This window comes from Ailuropoda melanoleuca, chromosome 2 (genome assembly GCF_002007445.2).
Source record: "Ailuropoda melanoleuca isolate Jingjing chromosome 2, ASM200744v2, whole genome shotgun sequence".
NCBI lineage: Eukaryota > Metazoa > Chordata > Mammalia > Carnivora > Ursidae > Ailuropoda > Ailuropoda melanoleuca.
Genome location: NC_048219.1, coordinates 38,609,151 through 38,633,436, shown reverse-complemented (window position 1 = coordinate 38,633,436; position 24,286 = coordinate 38,609,151). Strand labels below are relative to the sequence as shown.

Below are 24,286 nucleotides of genomic sequence, written 5' to 3'. Positions count from 1 at the left end.
TGAAACCGTGTGGTTTTCTTTTTGTAAGCCTTGTAATGGGGATTATGTCTATTACCTTGACCTTATAAATTACACATCTACTAAGTACCCAACCTTTGTGCACTGGATGATACCCCCATTTAAAGATGAGGAAACCAAGATTTGGAGAAATTAAGTACCTTATTCATTTTATAAGTGAATAACTCTTGTCTGACTTGAAAGTTCATGCTCTTTACCATGAAACCATGCTACATGTTAGTTCCAAACTGAAGCTTTCGTGAACTTGGGTGGACGTATGGATTTGGGGTGGGGTAGAAGTCTGTACTTTTTCCTTTGTCCTGTATAATGAACAGGCTGCCATCTGCTGTTCTCAAGTGCATGGTTGCTTTTAGAGGTGTGTGTTGTGCTCATATGTATACATTCGTGCAAAGATCCACTGCTTACAGAATCATCTGGCATCTTCCTGCCTCTAGAAAAGAGGGTTGGTGGCAGCCAGAACAGTGTGCCATGGCAAAGAGATCTTTAGGGGAAAATTTGTTAAGGGAATTATAGCATCAAATGAGAATGCCAGGGGTGGGCAAATGACCACGATTCTGTTCTGGGGTCCTAGGAAGCATCTGCTGAGACTGTGTGATACTGTCATCTGCCTTGGCCCACGTCATATCCTTGTGTAGACACAAAATATTAAGATCAGGAACTCCATGAGGAAACATTAGGTTTTCAGTTCTTTTGCAGTAAACTCTTAATTTTAGCTGAGAAACATGGAATTATATATGGTCTGGTATTGATAAAAGAGTTTACTTACTAGTTTCATTTAGAGCTAATACTGTTTGGGCTTTATAAATGGTTCTGGTGTTGAGGAAGGGGGAAAAGATAAATAGTTCTGGTGTTGAGGGAAGGAGAGCAATAAATTCAAGCTGAAACATGGTCATTAAGCCCAAACTAATCAGATCATTTGTATGTCTTTATGTAAGGCTGAATCAAGGATTCAGACAAGTACAAATGATTCTGGATTTTTTTTTTTTCCTAACTAGGCTTAGTTAATAGGTCAGAGAAAGACTCTGTTGCTATTCCATTATTACTGAGGCAGTAGTTGAAAAGAGTCTTTCTGTCTTTAATGGAAAAAATGGCAAAATCATACAGTGCATCTAAAATTTTTGATTAAAGTTGTTCTTTATTAAAGGCTCATTTCTTGTATCTTTGTATAATTGAACTTAAAACAATTTTTTTATTTTGAAATTACAGATTGGCAGGAAGTTGCAAAGATAGTGCAAAGAGGGCCTGTGTTGTTTAATTGAACTTTAGCACAGGTGATATGCTTTTCTCTCTAGTTTTTAAAGATTTTAAACTTATGGAAAAACCTAAGATAAAAGATGCTTGAAACTTCTGAACTAGTTTTCTGAATGACTCCAGGTACAACTGGAATAATGACTTAAATCCAGGTGGTTCTGGTCAAGATTGTGACTGTGTCCTAAACATGATATGGTTTCCTTGGAGGCCAGAAGCTCCATTAGAAGGGGAAGAATGCTCTGGAGTTCTCTGGTCACTACAGGTTGAGCTTCCTGTAGGTGCCTGGGGTTTTGCAGATGGTCCTAGTAGCGCAGAAGCTGCAGTTGTCAAAGTAACAGGTGGTAGCTGGAAGCCGGCTTCGCAGCCAGTCAGCTCCGCAAATAGCCAAGGTTGCTCAACCTTCACGAGGTCCTGCAGACCAAACTGGGGGTGGGAGGATCAGCCCCACACAGATATTTCATCCTTTTTTTTCTTTTTAAACAATCATTTGAAGTCACTTGCTTTGTGTTCTCTTTCATACCTATTTGATTTAACCATATGAAATCGCCATTTTTGTGTAGGTAAGTAAAAATGGTCAAATGTTGGAAGTTTGATATGGTTCAGCCTGACGTTTTTTCCTATCATGTTGAAAATTCTTATGAATGTGAAATAGCATATTTTCAAGGATACATTGGCTCTGCCTCTTTCTTTATGGAGGAAACTTAGCACTCACCATTTTAAGTAGATTAACTTAACTCTTAACAATCATGAGTTAGGTCCTAGTATTTTCCCTCTTTTTAAAGTCACAGGTAGTAAGTGGTGGAGCGGGGTTCACACCCAGGCAGTCTAGTCATGGAGCTGTACTTCTCAGCACTTCTTGTTGGCCCCACCTCTCCAGTCATGCTTATGAAAGTCCTAGATGTCTGGGCAGCTGATGGCAATGATGTAGGATTTTTATTTTTTACTTCATGGGAAAAAGAACTTAATATTCCCCCCAAAATGAATGAATTCTTCTGCAATATAAGAGTTTTGGAGACTTAACAAGGATACTCTTGCCATCTTTGGGCCTCTAGAATTGAGGGTAAGAAGAGAGACTTGTTTGCCCTAATAATGAAAGTATAGATGGTTATTGCCTTAGAAGAGAAGGGTGAGTGTTTATGCATCCATTCCAACCATGAAATCCTGTGGTTCTCTAATAAACCTCTGCTTCTCTGTGTTATTTAACCTCTACGATCCTGAGCATGGAAGGAAAGGTAGTGCCGCAGTGACAAGGGAGTTTTACTTGGAAATTGCTCACTGGCCTCTTGCTTGCGAATTCCCGTATTGATATTGGTGGAGTAAGGCAGGGGGCTAGGAGACAAGGCTCCCTGGAAGCTTTCTGAAGCGGGAAAAGGAGGGGTGTGTCCTTGGGTCATTTGTTGCTGGGACAGCGTCCTAGATACATACAGATCTGTTCTAGGACAGTTCTACTGGATCCTGTCCTGTCACACTCCAGCATTTTCTGATTTATTTGTACATCAGTTATGGCTCTGACATCCTTTGGACAAAATTGTAATGCCCTTCCAGGGACTTTCCCTCTTCCTCTCCCTTAGCATCAGAGATGAGCCATCATGGCTGTAGGCGATTCTGTCATCAATATCGCAGGTATTCAGTCACAGCAGGAAAGGCTGGACAAACAGCGAGTGACTGCCAGAGACCCAGATGGCTTCCCATTCAGGCTGAGTAGTAAGAAAGGACAGCTTGTCGGAGACTTGGTTTCAAGTGAAGTATGATCAGTCTTCTTGGTTGTGTCCTCTCATGTGCAGAGGAGGGAAGAGGTTAGAAAACTGTTTTATAAGTATTTTCAACACCTTCCAAGTCTGGTGCTTTAGTTTGGTCACAGTGGATGTGAAGTTGAAAACCAGTTTGATTTGTTTGGTGGGGTCATCCCCAAAGATGTTAGCTGCATCTGCATTACCATTTCTAGAAGGCAATCAAGGGAAAATCTCCCACATTCCTGTGTTAGAGAAAGTAAGGAGGGGAGTGGTGCATGTCTCCTGGCTAGGATTGGATTGGTCTGCAAGCAAGTTGGTTTCATAGAAAGTTGAACATGAATCTTCCTGCAGAATGCTATGGCCTTGGGAACTCTGGATGGTCCTGCTGGTGGATATTCATTTATCCATTTAGTACCTATGATGTTATAAGCCTTGACAATGAGGCACAAGAATAAATAAAGCATAGCCTCAGACCTTGGTATGGTCTGGTGGGTGATATTTACAAAGCAAAGCAAGCTCAGCTTGTAATTCCTGTGTTTAACAAAGTACTGTGCAGGCACAGAGAAGAGACTGACTGCATTTGTCTGGGGAAGTCAGGGAGACTTCACAAGGAGGGTGAGGCATTTGAGCTGGACTTTTAGAGAATGAGATAGAATTCTTCAGGTCCAGTAGATGGGAGAACTTTCAGAAGAATCCCAGGAGAACGGAGCCTTGAGAACAGTCAGTTGAGGGAGCACTCACACAGGTCCATGAGCTGAAGTCCCTACCCATCTTGTTTTGTTTCTGGAATGCCAGACTCTCCCTTTAATGTGTTTTTCTTAATTTTTCTATGGATTCATCATGATGAATCACTGTAGCTTCTGTTTGCAGTGATGCCAGGTACTGCTGGTGAGAAAAGGGCCGACCTCTTTACTACCTGAACCCTGGTTGTGGCCACTCCAGCCCTTCATGCTCCCTTTGTCAGAAACAGCTCTTTGTGTCATTTATTGAGCGTGGTTCTCAGGAGCAGGCTGGAGGACATTTGAGTGATGCCTTTGGGGATCTCACCGAAACCCCTCCTCACTGATCTCAGTTGGTAACCAGAACCCAGGCAGCTTTTGGTCCTTTCCCATTTCTCCATGTGTTTTCTGGCTTCCTGAGATACCTGTGTCTTTCCTGGGTTTGGGCCAGCATTTATCTTTCCTACTGTGCAGGACTCCTAGTAGCATCTGTGTCACTCCGTGCCAATGCTGCAGTTCCAGAGGTGGACCTGAGTTAGGCCTTGTTTAGTGTACTTCATTGCTTGAGAGTCTGCCATATTTATACAGTCATTGTATACTCTCTAGTGCCTGAAAATCCCAGAAGCCAAGGCCAGCTTGAATGATTCAAAGTTAGTCACTTCATTCAAAGAATGAAGCGAAGGGGTTTAAGACAAACCAAGAATTCTTTGAAAGCAAAAACTTTGTTTATAGCAGCATGTTTGATGAAACAAATAGATTGATTTTTGTGGTGCCAGTAATACATTATTCTCTTTTTATACTCTCTGTCTTGCTGTGTGGTCTGAGACATGAGGATCCTTTGGAGTGAATTCTGGTACCGTTTTGTGGAGACCGTCACCATGATAGTGTAGCGTGACAACAAAGGCTGTCCAGTCTGCCTGGAATTCCTGTTGAAGAGTGAGCATCACTCAGCGCATTGCCTGCATGGATAGTGAGGGGAGGAGGCAGGTGGGAGCTGGGTAACGTGCTGGGACACTGTGAAGACCACATGTGAAGAGGCTTTTGGAATCTGCTCTTTGGCAGTGTTGTGCCAGTCCCTTAGAAGTTTCCACATTTCCTCTGGGAACATGTACAGAGAGTGATATGTCACTCTGAAGATTACTCAGGGGCTGAAAAATGCTGCACTTGCAAACAGTTTTGCTGAGCTGGAGATTGGTCAGTTCTGATGTTTGGATGATGGCCGTGGTTATTAAAAATAGCTTCCTGAGTCCGGGAATCTAGGAATTTAAAAGTTCAAAGCAGAGCGGTGGGATCCCTATGTTCTCCCTCTTCCCAGGCAAGCAAAACTGAACTTCTTTGCACTTGGGTTTACTCATCTGTAAAGTGGGCATAATAGTGGTATCCACCTTCTGGTATGTTTCAGGATTAAATGAGTAAGTATAGGTAAAAGGCTTCGCATGATGCCTGATGCTTATAGCTAACGCTGATGTAGTGTTTACTTCTATTTATTTTCCTTTTTCTTTCTTTTGTTTTTTAAAGATTTATTTATTTTAGAAAGCTCGTGGGGGGGGAGGGGCAGAGGGAGAGCATCTTAAGTAGACTCCCTTAAGCTCCCGCTGAGTGTGGAGCCTGATGCGGGGCTCGATCCCATGACCCTGAGATCATGACCTGAACTGAAATCAAGAGTCAGCTTAAGAATAAGGCTCCCCCTTATTCTTTCTTATTTGAGATTTCCCTGAGATTCTATACTCATTTAAAAAACATAACTTTTCCTATGGCTTTAGGATCCATCAGCGGGCGCTTAAAACTTCCTGGGAAGAAGAACCTTAGGTTTGTGGTAGGTTTCTCCGTTCCCTTTCCTTGCCCTGGGGGTGGTACAGGGTAGAGTGTGGCTGGAGAGTCAGAAGTCAGTGGGGAGCAGAGGTGTGTGGTCTCCCAGCTGAGGCCTGGCCAGAGCTACTTCCTGTGTCATAGTTGGGCTGTTGGGATTATTTGATGATGGAATCAATGATTTTTCCATTTTGCCAATAAAAAAAAAAAGCCATAGCATTAACATTAAGAGAAGCTGAATAAAGGCATGGACTCTCTAGACTGCCTTTGCAGGTCTTCTGTAAATCTAAAATTAATCCAAAATAAAACATTTTCAAACATAAAGGGAAATGAGTTGCTCAGGGTTACAGAGTTTCAGTCATGGAAGATGAAAACAGCAATGTGCATAAAGTGAACAAAACCATAATGTACCCTTAAAAATTGTTACGAGGGTAAATTTATGTTAGGTGTTTTTAACCACAGAAGAAAAAGGAAAAAGTTAAAGTTGAAAAGCTCCAGTGACAAAGCTGGCAAGTAGCGCCATGCTGGCACATTAATAGATGCTTAAATGCTTTTGTTGGCTATAAGAGTAAGCGAGTGAGCTAGGTTAGAACTTGACCCTGACACTTACTAGATAGGTAGCCTTTGGCTAAATGATTTCTTTTATGAATCTACTTATAAAGTGCAGTAATATCTACCTTATAGAGTTGTTGTGAGCATTAAATAGTATTAAAGAACCTTGTGAGAGGATCCGGTGTATAGTAAGTGCTCTAAAATGTGGCTATTATTATTGTAAATAGAATTGATATATTCTTGTTTGGATATCCCATTTTTAAAATCTTTTTTTCTTTTTTGTACATTGAGGTTGCTTCCCAGTGTTTGCTATTGTAAACAGTACTGTGATTAATAGCTTTATAGCAGAATCTGTGTACATATGTAATGTTTTATTAGACTGTATTTCAGAGAGTCACATGGTTCCTATTTTTTAGGTCTTCTTATTCCATTATCAGACTGCTTCCAGATAGTTTATAACAATTTGCCATTCTCCACAGCAGTACAGAGAACAGATTTTTGCTAGGCAGAGATGGGGGAGGGGAGGTGGGCCCTATAGAAAAGAGGTGCTCTTTTCACAGTAATGTTAAAAGTCGAGGGTCCCTCTGATTGTTGGCCTGAGCTCTCAGGGCACAAGAAGTCAGCCTTGTGCCAGATAGCTGAGCGTCCACCACATGGTTCAGGTGAGCCAAATGGCCCTCATCCTGTGGCTGGGGGAGGTGGGGATGTGGATGGCTGGCATGCAGGGTGGACAGCTGCCCAGGTGTATAGAGCCTTACTGTTGACAGATTAGGGAGCCGAAAGGGAGGATTTTGCTTAGGCTCTCCCTCCCCATGGGGGTTGTAATGTGGGTAAGCTGGGTGGGCAGGAAATACAGACCTAATTAGGACTTACCTTCTCTTGTGAATACTGGAGCTTGAAGAGGACTTTAATGGTATCTGGTATGGTGGTTTTTGACTCTTTGGAAGCCAGGAAACTCTGTTTCAAATTTAATCCCACATGGAACCTCAGAATACTGAAGACACTAATTTTATAAATTCAGACATACAATATCATAACTTACCAGTATCATAATAATTATGATAAAGTTAAGAGAACAATGAATCTGATTATGAGCACTGAATTTTGAGTTGGGTTTAGAGTGGCAGTCCCAATCATCTTCCAGTTTTATTACCTAATTTACTTCTGAATTTAGTTTTGGTTGCAGTATGGAAAAATCTGCATCATGTGAATAAGTAATTGCAGATAGTTTACTAATAACTTATCTTGCAGTTTCAGGATACTCTTCAATTAAGTTGACCCAGAAGCCTGAAAGAATAGGGGAACTTTTGTCAGAAAGCAGAATCACAACTGTTTAACAGATGTTTTCATTCTCTATAAAATAGTGCAAGACTGATGATAATGTGTGCTCACTCTTTTTATTCCAGTGCAGCCTGTTATAAATTCATTTGTTGTTGTATAACTTACTATTTCTGAGTGCGAGCCCGGCAGACGTGCCTGAGATTTGCTAGGCATTCGACTGAGCATGCTGCACGTATGCTATCGTAGTATACTTGCTTGAGCAATTTTAAGGGAGCAGACAAATCTGAGTTTAAAGGATAGAGTTCTGGGGGCGCCTGGGTGGCTCAGTCGATTTAGTGACCAACTCTTGATTTGGGCTCAGGTCATGATCTCGGGGTTATGAGACCGAGCCTACATCGGGCTCTGAGCTCAGTGCAGAGTCTGCTTGGGGTTCTGTCTCCCCCTGTGTCCTCTGGTTCCCCCCCCCGGCCCTCCGCCCCCTGCTCAAACTCTCGCTCTAAAATAAATAAAATCTTTTTTTAAAAAAGGGTTAAAATTTGCTATAAAATTGAATTTGTGGAGATTTATTATAATTTCAAAAATTGTTAAAACATAGTTGAAAAATGAAATTTGAATATATTTTCCCCCAGAATTTTATAGTAATTCTTGTCTGTAGTATAGAAGAGCCTCATTCATTTGTAATATGATAAAACTGAAGCCTAAAGAGGGGGAGTGACTTTTCAAAGGTCACTCTGTAAGTTACTGGGAATGCTGAGAAGAGGGATCCTCAGGTCTCTAGATGCTTCTCTATGTGGTTTTTCTCTGCTGAACAGTCAAGACGTCCTGAGAGGGTGGGAAGCTGGGAAATTGAAATGGCCTCCTCCGTGTGTTGCACCTGTGTGTAGGCCTGTGTATGCACTCCTGTGTGCCTTCTCACTTACTAGACACCGTGAGAACTAGCTTCAGGTCAGAGGGTGAAGTGTGGGGTCTTCAGACTGAGCCTGCCCTTCCTCGTAGTATTCCTTGTTGTTAATCTTTGTTACCACCTTTTGCTGTATGAAAACTTCATCTTCTCAGGACTCCCACTTTCAGGCTGCTCTGCTCTGACAAGTAATAGCAGCTAATCTGATCAACTTGTCTGACTTAAAAGGTGGGAGTGAACTGACTGGCTGCCCCACCCTGTTTTTGTGTTTTCATAAGCATCTCATGGAACACAATGCTTTCACCCCGATTGGCTGTTTCAGGGGCACAGGGAGGGTGGGAGGGTGTCTTAATAGTGTCTTGTGTGCCCTTAAAATCCCATGGTGCAGATACCCAGCCTTAAGAACAAAGACTGGCCCTTCCCAGGGCTGCTGCTGATCTGTTGCCTTGTGAGAAGTAGAAAACAGCCCTGCACTGGCAATGTGGCCTGGCCCCTAGAAAGAAGGCAGTGGGATTTCAGCCATTACTCTTTCCCCTCAGTTGGGCACTCTTGGCAGGATTGCAGTCCTGATCCTGCCTGTTGTCTTCCAGCCAAATACAGTGACTTTGTTGTTTTGCCTTATACAGAGAACATACAGATTTTTTCATTGTGGGTGCTTAATAGATGTTTTGGGTGACTGATAATACAGAGTTGACCAAATACAGAAAATGGCACCTTGCAGACTGACATCGTAGCAACAGTGACCATCCGACATTAACTTAAGGATTCCATAGTTTATCATTTATTAGTTCAACAGATGCTACTTGAGCACTTAACTGTGTAGAAGCAGTCAAGTTACCAACAAATATTTATTTAGCATGCTATACACCAGGCCCTGGCTGGCTGAAGAAGATGTCGTACTGGGAAAGACAGACATGGTTCTTTCCCTCATCTCTAGACGGGGCAGTGGACCCCAAACAAATACGCAGACCAAGTTACCGTAAGTGACAGAATTCTAGGTTATGATAAGTGCTCTAAGGAAAATAAACAAGGGTGTGGTAAGGGGCGGATAGGAGTGGGGGAAGGGAGAGGAAGGCACTGGAGGCGGGGCCTGGATGACCAAGATCGTCTTGAACTGGGTTGTCAGAGAACATCCCTCTGAGACAAGCACGTCATCAGACCCAAAGAATGGTAGGGGCTGGTGTGCAAAGAGCAGTCAAGGCAGCTTGGACAAAGGTGGGTAATAGTTTGGTATGTTTGAAGCCCTCAAAATATGGACTTGGAGCATAGTATGAGACAGGCTTGGAGGCAGCACTGATAATAAGAGTAGAGAATACTTTGTTTATATACTATGTGCCAGGCAGGCGCTGAGAGTTTCCCATATGTTAATTCTTTAAATGCTGAGAACAATCCTATGACTATGTATAATTATCCTTGTTTTATAGAATGAGGAACTGAGGCACAGAGGCTAAAGAACTTACCCAAGATTTCACAGCTGGTAAATGGGAGGAGGGGGATTCAAACATAGACAGTCTGATTCCACACCGTGCTGGTATCCGCGATGGTGTAATGCCAGTGGAGGCTGAGTAATGCCAGATCTCCATGTCCTCATCAGTGAAATTGGAACTAATACGTAGATTAAAGGAGATAATGTCTGTAGAGTGACTGGCACATCGGTAGGCACGCATTAAGTGGACTTTCTATCCAGTGGTGGTGGTGGTGGTAGTGTTAGTATGGGGGGGGTGGGTAGGGAACAATGAACTAAAGCTCGAGGGAAGGGATGCCTGCTGTGATGCAGGAGAGTGCCATGAGGGCTCTGAAGTGGGGTCAGTTCCTTCCAGCTGGGGAATGTGGACAGACTTAGGGGTAAGGACGGGTGACCTTACTGTAGACCTTGAAAGATGGGCAGGACTCACATATACAGAGCAGGTAGGAGGGGCATCTCCTCCGAGCTCTTTGATGAGCAAAGATCTAGTTTTTGCTCAGAGGCTTGGAAAGTCAGGGATAGGGGCAACAGCACTGGCCCTCCCGAGGAGAGAAGCAGGATCCAGCTATAGGCCAAGTGATGACAGGTTGGAGCCAACACTCAGCAAGGCTTGATGCCATCCTGAAGCTTTGGGTCTTTATATATCAGGGTTTGTGGTGTCCTGGTATCCAAAGCTTGGTTTAAAGATCAAATTTGGGACTCCTCCCAAGTCTCAAATTGGCCTCTGGCTGAGTCAATGAGAGAAGGAATTTCTTGTTTTGGCTTTTGTCATGCTGTCTGGCTGTCCACCTAGAGGTGCTGTCCACCTCCTGGGTCCACCCAGAGAAGTACCACTCTAGTAAGAAGCTTTATTACCCCCCTCCTTCAGACAGGTCTTATAGGTAGTTGCAGATAGATAACTAGCACAGGCTTTGGAGCTGAATAGCTGGGCTGGAATTTGGGCTTTGAGTCTAACTTTTGATCTTGGACTTTGTGTTGGGGCCTCATTTAGTTCCCTGTGAAGTAGAGATTTATACTACCTCGGATTGTTGAATGAGGGTCGTATAAGCATTTAGTACTAGGTACACGAAGCACATAGTAAGTACTCAGATGATAGTAGTGGAAGTTACTAGATTGCATGGTGTGGAGGGCTCTAAATACTCACAGGAAGTTTTTTTGAGGCTACTAATTGCCTTCTCCCGTATTTCTGAGGTTAGGAAACCTAAACAGTTGGCAGGACTCATTGGAGCCATGTTGAGATGGATTTTAAAGCCATTCCCAGGCTCAGTGGGACATCATGCCTCAATGTGTATTTGCTGTCCTAGTCTTAGGCTGTCATTTTGGGGCAGGAACAATAGCATCCTTTAAAGTATTTCTGATTGTGAGTGAAATGTCAGCATTTTTACATTTCCAGTCCAGTAGATGCCATCTTCATATTGACTGAAAATACTCTGCTTTTCTGCTATCTAAGAGTGAATTTTAGGAGAAATACCACCTAATTCCTCAGACTGACTGCGTACCTGCTTAGAAGCCCAGCACAGTTCTAAGGTCCATACAGGAAAGACAAAGACAGTAAGACTCCACTTGGCTCAGAGCTGCACCCTTCTTCAGCTGGTTCAGTGACTTTCTATGAGATTTTTTTGGTTGTTGGTTGGGTGAGTACGTTTGGCATTTAGAGAGAATGGCCAGGAATAATAATTATCTTTTAATATACATAGGGACAGTGCTGTGCAAAGAAGAATTTTTCAGTAGCCTACATGACGTTCTCCAGACGTTCTTGTAGGGGAAAAAAGTCTGCTTATAATTTTATGAGCCTTGAACCTAATTTTATTTTACATAAAGTAATTTTTACATTATTTTGATATAACCTGAATTTTCTAGGGATGCAACTGCTATATAAATTGATATCTTGTACTATATAAAGATACTGTTTTATTTTGTTTGGAACTTTACCAAAAGCTAGTCCCCATTTTTAGAAATCATGTTACCACTGTGGGGGTGCTTATAATTGTGTCACCAAGAAGAGCCTGCTGGTATCTGTATTTAGTTAGTGCATTCATGGCTGTTCTGCTGTTGGTGCAAGTATTAGATGACTTCATTATGTCTTCTAGTGGACGTATGACAGGAATTACGTGTTGAAATGCAGATTCTTATAAATGTCTTTAAGTTCTTCTTATAGTTTGGACATCCTATTGATTCTTTTGAAATTTTGCATGTGAATAGTTTATATTTTTGATTTTCACTTCGGGGTATTAAGGGCAGCAGTACAAAATATCTGTTTAAAAAAAGGTGAAGGAGAATGTCTGGTGCACTGGTTTCCTCTCAGTTCATATCGGTTATACCTGATAATGCGCAGAGAAGTCTCTAGGGAGAGTTCAACCTCCAGTTTGTTTTAATTCATAGTATGTGTAGCCTTGATTCCAAACTCATTTGCATAAAGAGTTGTTTTTAGCTGATGGTTTTGCAGTTCTAGAAAATGGGTGTATCTGAGTGGATGTGAAGTGGTTACAGTGGTTTTGTCCCCCAGCACCCTGCGCCTGAGAATCTTAGCCGGAGGGATTCTAACTTATGTTCTGGTCACCACAGCCAGCAAATGGGAGTGTCCCCATGTGAGCTGAACCAAAGTGGTTTTAGAGAGGGGTCAGAATGTTCATTTCAAATGTTAACGTTATCTGTTAGCGTTTGAGAGTGATTTTGACATTTTGAAGCTTTCATAATTCTCATTAAATGGCATTGTGTAATTGCTGTGGTCTCAGTGTAGTTTATAATCAGCGAGAATAATAATGAAAGGGTAACGAGACTGGAAGTTATGAAAACAGAACTCTTTGCCTGAAGATCTTAAATGGGTAGGTGTTGGGACTGGCCTAGTAGCAATCCTGGAAAAATAATAAAATGTTTAATTAAGTGCTGATTATGTTATGTGCCAGTCATTGTAGGTCAGAGTCGATGGAGATAGGTGGTGGAGGAGGAGGACGTTGGATCGGGGTGGACCCTGAAGGGAAGAGAGTCTAGTATAAAAAAGCTGTAATTGTTTCCTACCCTGAATTTCCATGCTGTTGTTACCCCTGCAATCACACTGGCTTGTATTCTGAATTTACACTCATAGGAATTAATGGATATCTTTTATTTAGTACCTAATGTATGATTTCCTCTGTGCTTGGTTTTTGACAACAGTTAGATGAGAGGGAATTGGTATTAACAGATGCAGAAACTCAAGCACCCATGGCCACATAGCTCGTAGGTGACAGGGCCAGGATTGAAACTCTGGTTTGAGTGATGCCAGAACTTCTCCTTAAGTCTTTTCCATATCTTTGCTGTGGAGATGGTGATCGTGATTAACTTGTTTACTCACCATTTTCTACCCAGAGTATAAGACAGATCTCACTTGGCCCAAGTATGGAGATTTGTTTTAAGTTTTCGACATGTAGTCTGTGATTGTATTTAAATTAGGTATGGTTAAAAAGTTCCAGCCCAGTTAGTAATTTAGCAACTTAAAGCATTTGACTAGCATGGTTAACCAAAAACCTAAATCATATGAAATGTTTGAAGTGGCGAAGGGAAAGGGAGATTTTTTATATTGTTACTAGTCTGCTTTTTAAAGTGTGTTTGTGAACGGAGAGGCCTAGGTGATCAGTATTTATATAGTGATGTTAGATGGGCTTTGGAAATTCCCTCACTGTGACTTCTTAAAAACTTAGCTGAATAAACTGATAGGGGATTCCAGCCCTTGTTGTATAATTAAAGGTGAGAATACAGAGCGAATTTCTGTACCCCCCACTCTCATGAAGTTAGTTGTAGCTGCCAGTGAAACTGTCAGGTCAATGAAACAAATCTTATTTTTAAATAGGGTTGGTCTGGTTAGCTGTTCTCCACTAGGGAGGACATGTAATAGTGTTTTTGTTTTTGTTTTGTTTTGTTTTGTTTCTTCTTCGTAAAGATGCTCTAATGAGGGACCTAACAACAACTTTTGTCACAACTTTTGCTGAATTTTTGTCCCTGAAAGTACTACGGGAAGCCATGTTCTTGAGAAGGATTACCACATGTCTAAATGCGTGCAGAGAGAAGGTTGAAGGCCCCGTGCTACTCTGTGATTTGAGGCCAGTTACTTAATTCCTCCTTGCCTCCTTTGACTGAAGCCATGCTATAACCAGCAGTTTCTGTTCTGAGGGTTGATCTCCGGGATTGTCTTCTCACTTGGGAATGGAAGAGGGGGCACATCGCAGTCCAGTCCAAACGGGTAGGCTGACTCTGTTCCTATCCTAACTGGCCCCTTTCCCCACCTCTGGGATTTCTACTCTAGCCTCTTCCCTTGCCCTTCTGAACTTCTCAGGCTGTCCTGACCCACTTTGTGAGGGACAAGAAACAAAGACGATGGGGATGAACTGGGGTGGACTTAGCCATGGAACTGTCACTAGGCCTGCTTCTCGTTTGGGCTCCATCACTTCTTTGCTCTTTTGGGAAACAGATGGAGTTCAGTCACTGGTGACACTGGGAGTTGGGACAAGTGAGGGGTAGTAGCTTTTTAATATACGAGCTTTTTCTAGCTGACCCTTTCTTAGAGATGATAACTGTAGCAACCCACAGTGCAAGGGGGCTAAAGAAAGGGAGAAGGAAGTTTAAAAATCATTTTTTTGGTCTACACTGTTTACGAAAGATTGAACTACTCTCAAAAGTAAAATTTACAAAAGATTGAACTATTCCCGTAAGTAAAGTCACAAGAGTTTCCAAAAGGTTTCATTTCAGTCCGTTGTTTTTCTTGTCCCCAGTCACAAACCAGTTTGGTGAGAAGAGCCCACGTTTTGGTTTTGGATGACCTGTATGCAAGTCTCAGCTCCATCACTTGCTAACTGGATACCCTTGGGCAAGTCACTTAAATTCTCTGGACACCTCTTTCTTCATCTGTTACAACGGGTACAGTAACGTCTGCTCACTCTAGTGGGTCACTGGGAGTCAGCTAAGTTCATAGATGAGGAAGTGCTTTGTAATCTTAAAAGGGCCATGTAAGTCTAAAGGATAATTGTTGTTACCATTTCAGGTACCAAAAGTGGCCGTGCATAGAGAGGTGAGGGAAGTCATATTTTGGGCATCTGACTGGGGGTCCTGTATTCCAAAACCCAGAAATCCTCACTGGAGTTTTTTCCTCCAGTCCTGTGGTAGTTTTTGGAGTATGGCCAGAAGCACATGCTATGCTTATTAAAGAGTTTTGGCACTCTGTAATGTGGGATTACTGGCACCGGAAGATAAAATGATAAAGGAACATCATAGTATATTCAGCTGTGTGAGTCATGCACATTTAAGAGTTACTTTAAAAAATGGAATCATAATAGAGAATGGGCATGGGTTCAACTTATATTATTTTCCTTGGCTTTAGAGTTTTCAGGTTACAAGTCACTGGATTTAGCTGTCTTAAAGCATAGTATTTATAAAAAACTTTTAGAACTTAAACTCTGTGTGAAATCACCTGAATTTGAAACTCTTTTAATTTTCCTACCAGTAGGCTATTAGAGATGGATTTGCATTGTACATGTTTCTTAGTGAAGCAGAAAGCAGGAGTATATGATTCCTACAACCCTGTTGACTTTCAGAGAGCTTCATGGACATGTGTTCTGCCCACTTGTTTTGCTCTGGGGAATACCGAGGCCCAGAGGGGTTACCTGACTTAGTCTCAGACCCAGAGGTAGATTGTGGCAGAGACAGGATTAGAACTCACTCAGTGTCCCTGACACTGCCGGCAGGGAGATAGATTATGGGAAGATTTAGTAACTGTTGGGTAAGAAGTCCCCCTTCACCACCACCCCTAGTTTATTCCATTTAAAACTCATGGTTTGTGTAGTTTAACCTACTTGCCTCTGGTTTAATTCTTTTCAGAATTGGGAATAATTTTTAAGGATTATCCTTTATATCATACGACCTCTTCATGCTTAAGATTTTTGCTTGATTGATTTAACCAGGAATGATTACAATGACTTTTCTCTTTCCTTAAGGGGCCACTTTTCCATTAGTCAGTTTAGTCATATTTGTCACTTTTCTTAGAACTGTTTTTCTTCGCTTCTCATTTATTATCAGCAGACATTTGAGTTCTTACTCTGTGCCAGGCCCTGTGCTAGGTAGGTGCTGTGAGTCATAGAAGAAAGAACTTAACTTTCTCTGGAGGATCTAGTGTGCCGATCAGGCCCACCCCCATTTGACTCAGGGCCACCATTGTGTTTTAAAGTAAAGAATGGAAGGCTGAAAGAAGCAATCATTAGCACAAGTAATGATTTTTTTTTTAAGATTTTATTTATTTATTTGACAGAGAGACAGCCAGCGAGAGAGGAAACACAGGCAGGGAGAGTGGGAGAGGAAGAAGCAGGCTCCCAGCGGAGGAGCCTGATGTGGGGCTCAATCCCAGTACGCCGGGATCACTCCCTGAGCCAAAGGCAGACGCTTTACGACTGAGCCACCCAGGTACCCTGTGATTTTTATTTTATATAAATTTTTGTTCTCAACCTAGCTAAGGAGACATGCGTTGCCAGTAAATAATGACACAAACTGGCAATAAAAGTCAAGGAGATTATTGCATAGTAAGGGGGAGCGGCAGGCAGAGGGAGAAGCAGGCTCCCCGCTGAGCAAGGAGTCTGATGTGGGGCTTGATCCCAGGACCCTGGGATCATAACCAGAGCTGAAGGCAGACACTTAACTGATTGAGCCACCCAGTGACCAGGGGAGGGAATTTTTGAAATTGAAAACTGTATTAAACATATGGACGAGTATATAAAACATGTGTGTAGTCAGAGAAAAATACCAGTGTATTTACCATTCAGTTAAGAAGTAGAACATTTATCAGTACTTTTGAATTCGTCAAGTACCCCTCCTCATTGCACTCCTCTCAGATTATCAACCAGCCCAGTCTCTATATTAATCAATCCCTTTCTTCCAGGGTAGATGTCCCTAAAGCAAGCACAAACCCAGGTGTATAAGGAAAGGACAGTGTTGCCACCATTCTCAAGAGGACAGCTTAATGGTCCTAGTTTGAATTCTTAATCCCCTGGATTGGAACAAAAAGCTCTGGGTCAAGCCTGGATTAGGAGTTGAGAGGTTACAGGGACTTTTGGTACAGTCAGCTGGGGAAGGTTGTGAGAGAATTTGTGGGACATGGGATGTTGGGAGGACTGCAGTGGGTCCAGCCGTTGGGAGCCTGGAAGTAGTACTACAGTCACAGGGAGTGACCTGTTGCACATTTTATTTTCACTTCTAAGCTCACCGTGGCTTACGTCCAGCTGTCAGAGGCAGGCCACAACAGGAGACTTCAATGCGGTGAAATGGTCTACTGATTCAGACATCAGGACGAAGAGGGAAGAACAGGAACTTTATCAGTGCATGATTAAGAAAAGCCAAATTTAGTTAGGAATTTGGCATCCTGTCCCTTGATGCGGTCTGTGAGGATCTTGATGATGATAGCCCTGAACATATCCGTCACTTGTGTCTCACTGCCCAACTGTGGACCGATCGTCCTCAAAGACTGGCTACAGCTCTCATCTTGAGATCTCTGTTCTGTCCTCCTAGGAATTCCCTTTGCGTCCTCTGTGTTTAATCTTTATTTCTTGTTTTGGAGCTTCTCCTCTATTTGCTCTTCAAGGATGCATAGCAGGTAAATTTTTTAAGATCTTGAATACCTAAGTATGCCTTTATTCCTCCTTTAGACTTTATTGATAATTTGGCGGGTTATAGATTTTTAGGTTGGTATTGTTTCCCTTCAGAATTTTGAAGGCATTTGTCAGTTGTCTCCTTGCTTTATGCAGCTGTTAAAAAGCTACCCAATTTTTTTTTTTTAAAAAAGATCAATTTTTTAAGCTCCTCTATTAGCATTTATTTATTATTTTTTAATGATTTTTTATTATATTCTGTTAGTCACCATACAGTACATCCCCGGTTTCCGATGTAAAGTTCAATGATTCATTAGTTGCGTATAACACCCAGTGCACCATGCAATACGTGCCCTCCTTACTACCCATCACTGGTCTATCCCATTCCCCCACCCCCATCCCCTCTGAGGCCCTCAGTTTGTTTCTCAGAGTCCATAGTCTCTCATGCTTCATTCCCCCTTCTGATTACCCCCCCTTTCTTTATCCCTTTCTTCCCCTACCGATTATCCTAGTTCTTATGCTCCATAGATGAGAGGAATCATATGATAATTGTCTTTCTCTGCTTGACTTATTTCACTTAGCATTATCTCCTCCAGTGCCGTCCATGTTGCAGCAAACGTTGAGAATTCATTCTTTCTGATAGCTGAGTAATATTCCGTTGTATATATGGACCACAACTTCTTAATCCAGTCATCTGTTGAAGGGCATCTCGGCTCCTTCCACGATTTAGCTATTGTGGACAATGCTGCCTATCAATTTTTGATCTTTTGAATTTGGCTTGTTATATTGTCTTTTGGATGCATGTTGACCCTTCTGTTTTTTCAGTGTTCCCGGTATACTCACAGCAGGTCCATTGTATTTTGGGGCCTTTTCAGCATGACAACTGGGAGCCTTCAGTTGTGGAAAATCTTTCTTAAATGATCTTGCTGATGGTTTTCTTCCTCCATTCTCTGTCTTTCCCTCAGGAACTCCTTTTACTCAGATGTGTGATTTTCTGGATTGGTTGTTCTAACTTTCTTATGTTTTCTCTCTTATTTTCAAACTATTATTTGCTAAGCAGTTTCCCTAATGTTATCCTCAAACCCTTCTACAGAGATTTAAAAAGTAAAGATATGGTTTACATAGAGTAAAGTGCACCATTCTAAGTGTTTATTTCACTTAATTTTGACAATTGTATACACTTATATAACCACCACCCAAAACAAAGTGTAGAACATTTCCATCAGGGGCGCCTGGGTGGCTCAGTTGTTAAGCATCTGCTTTTGGCCCAGGGCATGATCCCAGGGTCCTGGGATTGAGCCCCGCATCAGGCTACCTGCTCCGCTGGGAGCCTGCTTCTTCCTCTCCCACTCCCCCTGCTTGTGTTCCCTCTTTCTCTGGCTGTCTCTCTCACTGTCAAATAAATAAATAAAATCTTAAAAAAAAAATTTCCATCAACCTAGAAAGTTCCAGATGGCCCTTTTCCAGTCCTGTTTTTCATTTCTATGGTCATCTGTTTTTTTTTTTTTTCTTTAAAGTTCAGCACAGGGCTTGAACTCAAAACACTGAGATCAAGATCTGAGCTGAGATAAAGAGTCAGACGCTTAACTGACTGAGCCACCCAGACACTCTGCAGTCATCTTTTTAATAATCGAGCACTCTTTTTTCTTTGAGATGTTATTTTAAAAAGACTCCTATTCATGCTTCATAGATAAAATATGTTTCTTTATCAATCTGAGGACATTAATTACTTTTTGAGGTTTTTTCCGCTCTGTAAATAATCGTTGTTTATTCTGAGTTGCTTTTGTTCCTGTCTATACTAGAGGCTTTCCTTAGACCTTGGTTTATCTTGGCTGGCTGTTCATGATTAAACATGAGGGGAAGGCTGAGCATGTGTGTGGGAGCATGTGTGTGGGATCTGTGAACTTTGAACTTCACTAAAGAGTGACTTGAATGTGCCATTCACTGGGGAACCCCCAGTGTTAGTACCTTGAGGTGTGTTCCCGTGGGATGGTAGCATTCCTCTAAAAACAGTATTTCGTTCTTGCCTGGAGGGTCAGAGGGCGGCTGCCAGCAGTTCTGGAGCCATGTGGGGAAGAGGGTGGAGGTTGCAGCATCCAGGCTCTCAGCATTCAGTGTGTGCTCGGACACAGTCCCCTGTGTGCGGAAGGTCCCTGTGCTTTGCTAGCCTCTCTAGTCCCAGGATCCTCTGTCTTATCCTCTCCAGAAAATAAACCTCTTGACCTGCGCAGCCCTAAAATGCAATAGCCACTGGCAACATGTCACCATTTAAATTTTAAATTCATAAACATTAAATAAAATTAAGAAGTCAGTTCCTCATTTGCCCTGGTCACATTTTAAGTTCTTGGTAACCTCCTGTGAGTAGGGTCTACCATACTGGGCAGAGCAGAGAGAAAACATTTCCATTTTTGCAGAGACTTTTATAGGACAGGGCTAGTCTAGACTTCTGCTGGGTGGAGGAGTGGGCAAGAGAATTGTTTCTCAGACATCTCTCCCCAGCCTTCCTCTTTTACCCTTGGTTCTGGTGCTTCCAGTTCCTGACTTTTGAAGCTTTTGTGGTATACATTTATTTGGTTCTCAGCTTTTGCCACTGTCAGTGTGGAATTCAGTTTTCATGGTTTATCTAAGCCATTTTGCTACACATTTTGCTATATCTAATTACCAGCTTCCAAAATTCACTTGCAGATCTCTCCTCTCCTCCTCCCTCCCGTATTTGTGGTTTTGGTCTTCAAACAAAAAGGCCTTACTATATCTGCTGGTTTACACACACACACACACACACACACACACACACACACATATTCACCCACACACCCACTTTAGTCAGGTTTCGAGAGGGGATGGAATTGGACACTTGTGGTTCAGTCAGCCGTTTTCACCAGGAATCCTAAGTCATTTGCTCTTCACAGACCTATAAGGTATAGGCGTAGTTATTCTCATTTTACAGTGAAGAGAGGCAGGTAATATAATTGGTTCAAGGTCACATAGCCAGTTAGTGGGTTTTGAACTTAGGACAAGTTTAGAAATCTGATATCTCTGTCATGGAATAGTATTATGTCTCATCTTGTGCTCAGGAAAGACTCCAACCCCCTCCCAACATAGCCCAAGTTGCTATACTTTATAGTCGTGTTTTAAATATATTATTCCAGATATTTCTTCGTTATCCTTAAACCCACTTAAGAGGTCAGTCTTGAGTAATTCTGTCTCAGAAAGGTTTTCTCTCCCCAGCTGTTTATTTCTGCTTTGTTCCAGGACTTCATGACTTCAGAACTTTGTGTTGGCATTCTCTTCAGCAGTTCTTGCAGTGTTTAGAGTCAAAAAACCATTCTGTTGTTTAACTTAAGCCTTTTATTCAAACTATCTGTGGTCTTTCTCATATACCGTTGTCCCTATATTTGTTTTCGGTTGGACCCCACTTTCCATAACACAGTAAGTAATCCTATTTATCTCTGAATCCCTTATCCGAGGTACAGGATTCATAAATGTTTGTTGCTCTTTGGCTCGATATCATTTCTTATTTGGGCCATTGCATTGCCTCCCAATTGAAGGTCTCTCTGCTGTCTATCTCCCGTTTGCCCGAGATGACCTATCCAGATCGGTCCTTCTCAAATGCAGTAGTCATTGGCTTCCTCTAATCTTCACTGTAAGCTGCTGGCTCCTCAGCATGGCCTTGAGGGTTGACGTTTCCCACCACTTTAGCCCCACCTCTGGCCCTACCGCCACACAAGTACTGTACCACCGTGCCTTTCATGGAAGGGTGTCTGCATGCTCTTGAATCTGTGCCCTTTACACATACTTTTAGTTCTGCATGAGATGTGCTGTCTCTGTTTCCATCTGTTTCTTCTCCTGTTTAATTCCTACTATTTTCCTGCAAATCTCCACTCCAGGATACTCTCCCCTGTGAAACCATGCCTGATCTATCCACCCTTGTATAGAGTTAGATGATTCTGCTTTTTGCTCCCATGGCACCGCATTTCAATATACTTCATCCACCTATCCGTCCATCCAGATGGGATCCTGTCATACATTCTGTTCTGCAGCTGGCTTTTTCACGTTGTAACTGTTGAATGACTAGTCACTTCTCCCTTCTGGTTTGGAGGGATTTGGTTTTCATATACCAGTTTTTAGCATAGAGGCTGGCACATAGTAGGCACATGGATTATTATTATTGAACAAAACTGAGCCCTAATATTCAGTGAGTTTATGGCAATTGATTTCTTCTTTATTGCCTTTGAATTCTGCCATCAATGTGGTGACCATAAATTCCACTTAGGTCTATTTTCCCAGGATAATTATGAATAGCACCCCACTTTCACTCTTAAAAGTCTTTCGGTTTGGGGGTGCCTGGGTGGCTCAGCCATTAAGCATCTGCCTTCAGCTCAGGTCATGATCCCAGGGTCCTGGGATCGAGCCCCGCATTGGGTTCCCTGCTCCGCGGGAAGCCTGCTTCTCCCTCACACACTCCCCTTGCTTGTATTACCTCTCTCACTGTCTCTCTCTCTCAAATAAATAAACAAAATCTTAAAAAAAAAAGAGTTTTTCAGTTTGGATACCAAACTATATGGCCACCAGACAGTCAAACACATCCAGGTAGAAACCCATTTTTTCTTTATTTTTCTTTAGCGGAGCAACTAAAGAGAAAGAAATCTTTGGGATTTGCGATTGCATTTGGAATATTGAATTCTGTTTCTCTCCAACCAGCTAGAGAGGAAAGCCCCAAATTATACAATGGAAGAGTCACCTTTGATGTACCTTCAAAGTCTAAATGTTTCATTTTCCAGAAGGACTGTTGATGCCTTCCAGAAGTACTTCTATAAAGAGCAGTTTATGTTTCAGAAATGGACCTTTGCTTCCCTTTCCTGATGCTAATGTTTAGATTTCAGTTGGTCTACTAGAAAATCCAAGAGCTTTTTGGATTCTTTTCCCACTGAAACCCCAGTGAGGTCCTGGATTGTAATGCATAGCCTGAATGGAAGCTAGCTGTCCTGAAGGCAAAGGGGACTCAGAACAGCTTTAGGTTAGTTGGTGGGTCTGTCAAGAAGAGCTTGGGATTTAGGTTTGAGTCCTTGCTGTTCTACTTCCTAGCAGTATCACCTTGGGAAAGCTGTTTTAACCTCTATAATAATGTGATGTGGGAATGGGAATAATCCCACTTTAAAGGGCTTGCGTGGAGATTGAGATCATGCAGAGCAATTAGCCCAACTAGTGGCATATAGGTGCTTAGCAAATACCAGTTTTTATTGTTATTATGATTATGACAATTATATTTCCATAGGCTAATTCAAAGATGGTTATGAGGGTGCTGGGGAAAGAGTGAATAGAATCGACCCCACAGCTTCCTGCCTGCCATGTGCAGGTCCTCGGCTGCCCGTCAGTGCTGTATTGCAGAGTGGAAAAAAGAAAATCAATAGAAAGAAAGAAATGTGAGTTGCAAAGGAGAGAAGAATGACAGATGTGTGGTTGCGGGTGGGTGGAGTATTACCTGCGTCTACCTTGAAAGTCTTGGGTTGGATTGGGATTAGAAGGGCTGGATCTCAGAATCACCTGAAGAGTTTAAAATTTTTTCTTCTCTAGATTCCTGATTGAGTAGGTCCAGGGTGTAGTATGGAAGAGTATATTTTTAAAAAGCTGTCAGGCGATTCTGATGTATAGCCAGGTTTGGGAATAACTAGATTAGATGACTGTTTATTACCCAATAATTTCATAAAACATTTTCTAATCATTTACTGCTTAATTTAGGGCAGGTGATGGCACAGTAATACTCATTTTAGGGTCAGAGAACAGAGACAGATTATTGTTAATGTAGTAAAATGGAGAGCCTGAATTAACTGAGTTAAACTGAATTAAATTTTATGACAGTTTTGAATTTAAGGTTTTCATGCATCTCTGTTGTTTTCATCCAGGATCTTTGCCTATATGTAGATTACTCAAAATGAAGCAACAAGGAAATTGTGATATCAGGAACAGTAAAAAAAACAAAACAAACTTCTTAGAAATATAAAATACTCAAAACATAAACCCAGGTATGTTTGCATTTCAAGCATAAAGGAAGGTATTTTTTCTTTATATTTGAAAATGTCTTCAATTTTTTTTTTTTAAGATTTTATTTTATTTATTTGACAGAGATAGAGACAGCCAGCGAGAGAGGGAACACAAGCAGGGGGAGTGGGAGAGGAAGAAGCAGGCTCATAGCAGAGGAGCCTGATGTGGGGCTCGATCCCATAACGCCGGGACCACGCCCTGAGCCGAAGGCAGACGCCCAACCGCTGTGCCACCCAGGCGCCCTGAAAATGTCTTCAATTTTTATCACCAATACTGGAAAAGAGAAAGAACTTGGATAGGTCTACATCATTGATATCTGGCTGTTCGGGTCATTAGATTATTTAGTGGAAAGGTATTGAGTTAGGAGTCAGTAAACCCTGGTGGAGTCTCTGACCTGATATTTCTCTTTATAAACTTGAATTAGTTATTTATCTAATCTCTTGGACATGTGCTTTCTTTATCTATATAAGGGGTAGTATTGGCCTTCTCTATCCTATATGATATTTTTGGGGGTATAATGAGGAAATTTATTCAATAGGAATATAAAGCCCTGATGAGCTCATAGAGTGGCCCTATGTTCCCGTTTAGCTGGGTTGGCCCTAGTTTATGCCTGTTGTCAGATGTGATTATTAATAACACCCTCTTTAACTCTCATGTGTCCCAGTTTGGATGATAAATTATTTGGTCACCCTGTACTTGTAACACCTAACCATTGTTGACTCTTAGTCTGCACAGGGAGGGGTTTTGGCCTTATTCCTGTAGCCCCCAAATCCTTCACCAAATAATCTAGCATTTCTCCTGGTAATTTTCTTCACTTTTAGGTCAGTGTCGTCTCTCTGACTGGATTGATAGTGGATAAAAATGGTTTCTTTGTTTCTCCACTCTTGAATTATTTTCTAGATTTGTTATGG

General features: G+C 42.0%; 1 protein-coding gene and 1 long non-coding RNA gene across 3 annotated transcripts in view; both read left to right on the top strand.

Moving 5' to 3' along the window:
* JAK1 (Janus kinase 1) overlaps positions 1 to 24,286 on the top strand; it is a 126,708-nt gene that overhangs the window by 28,232 nt on the left and 74,190 nt on the right. The window contains exon 2 of one of the 2 annotated variants that reach the window (XM_034653619.1): positions 14,475 to 14,619. The exons of the other annotated variant lie outside the window; for it this stretch is intronic. Coding sequence (XP_034509510.1) covers positions 14,518 to 14,619 — 102 coding nt within the window. The 5' untranslated portion in view covers positions 14,475 to 14,517. The remainder of the gene's footprint in view (positions 1 to 14,474; positions 14,620 to 24,286) is intronic. 2 annotated transcript variants of the gene reach the window in all.
* Positions 16,165 to 23,509, top strand: LOC117800988. The gene is made up of 4 exons (XR_004623255.1): positions 16,165 to 17,338; positions 22,609 to 22,756; positions 23,237 to 23,356; positions 23,457 to 23,509. It is a non-coding gene; the product is annotated as an uncharacterized LOC117800988 (long non-coding RNA).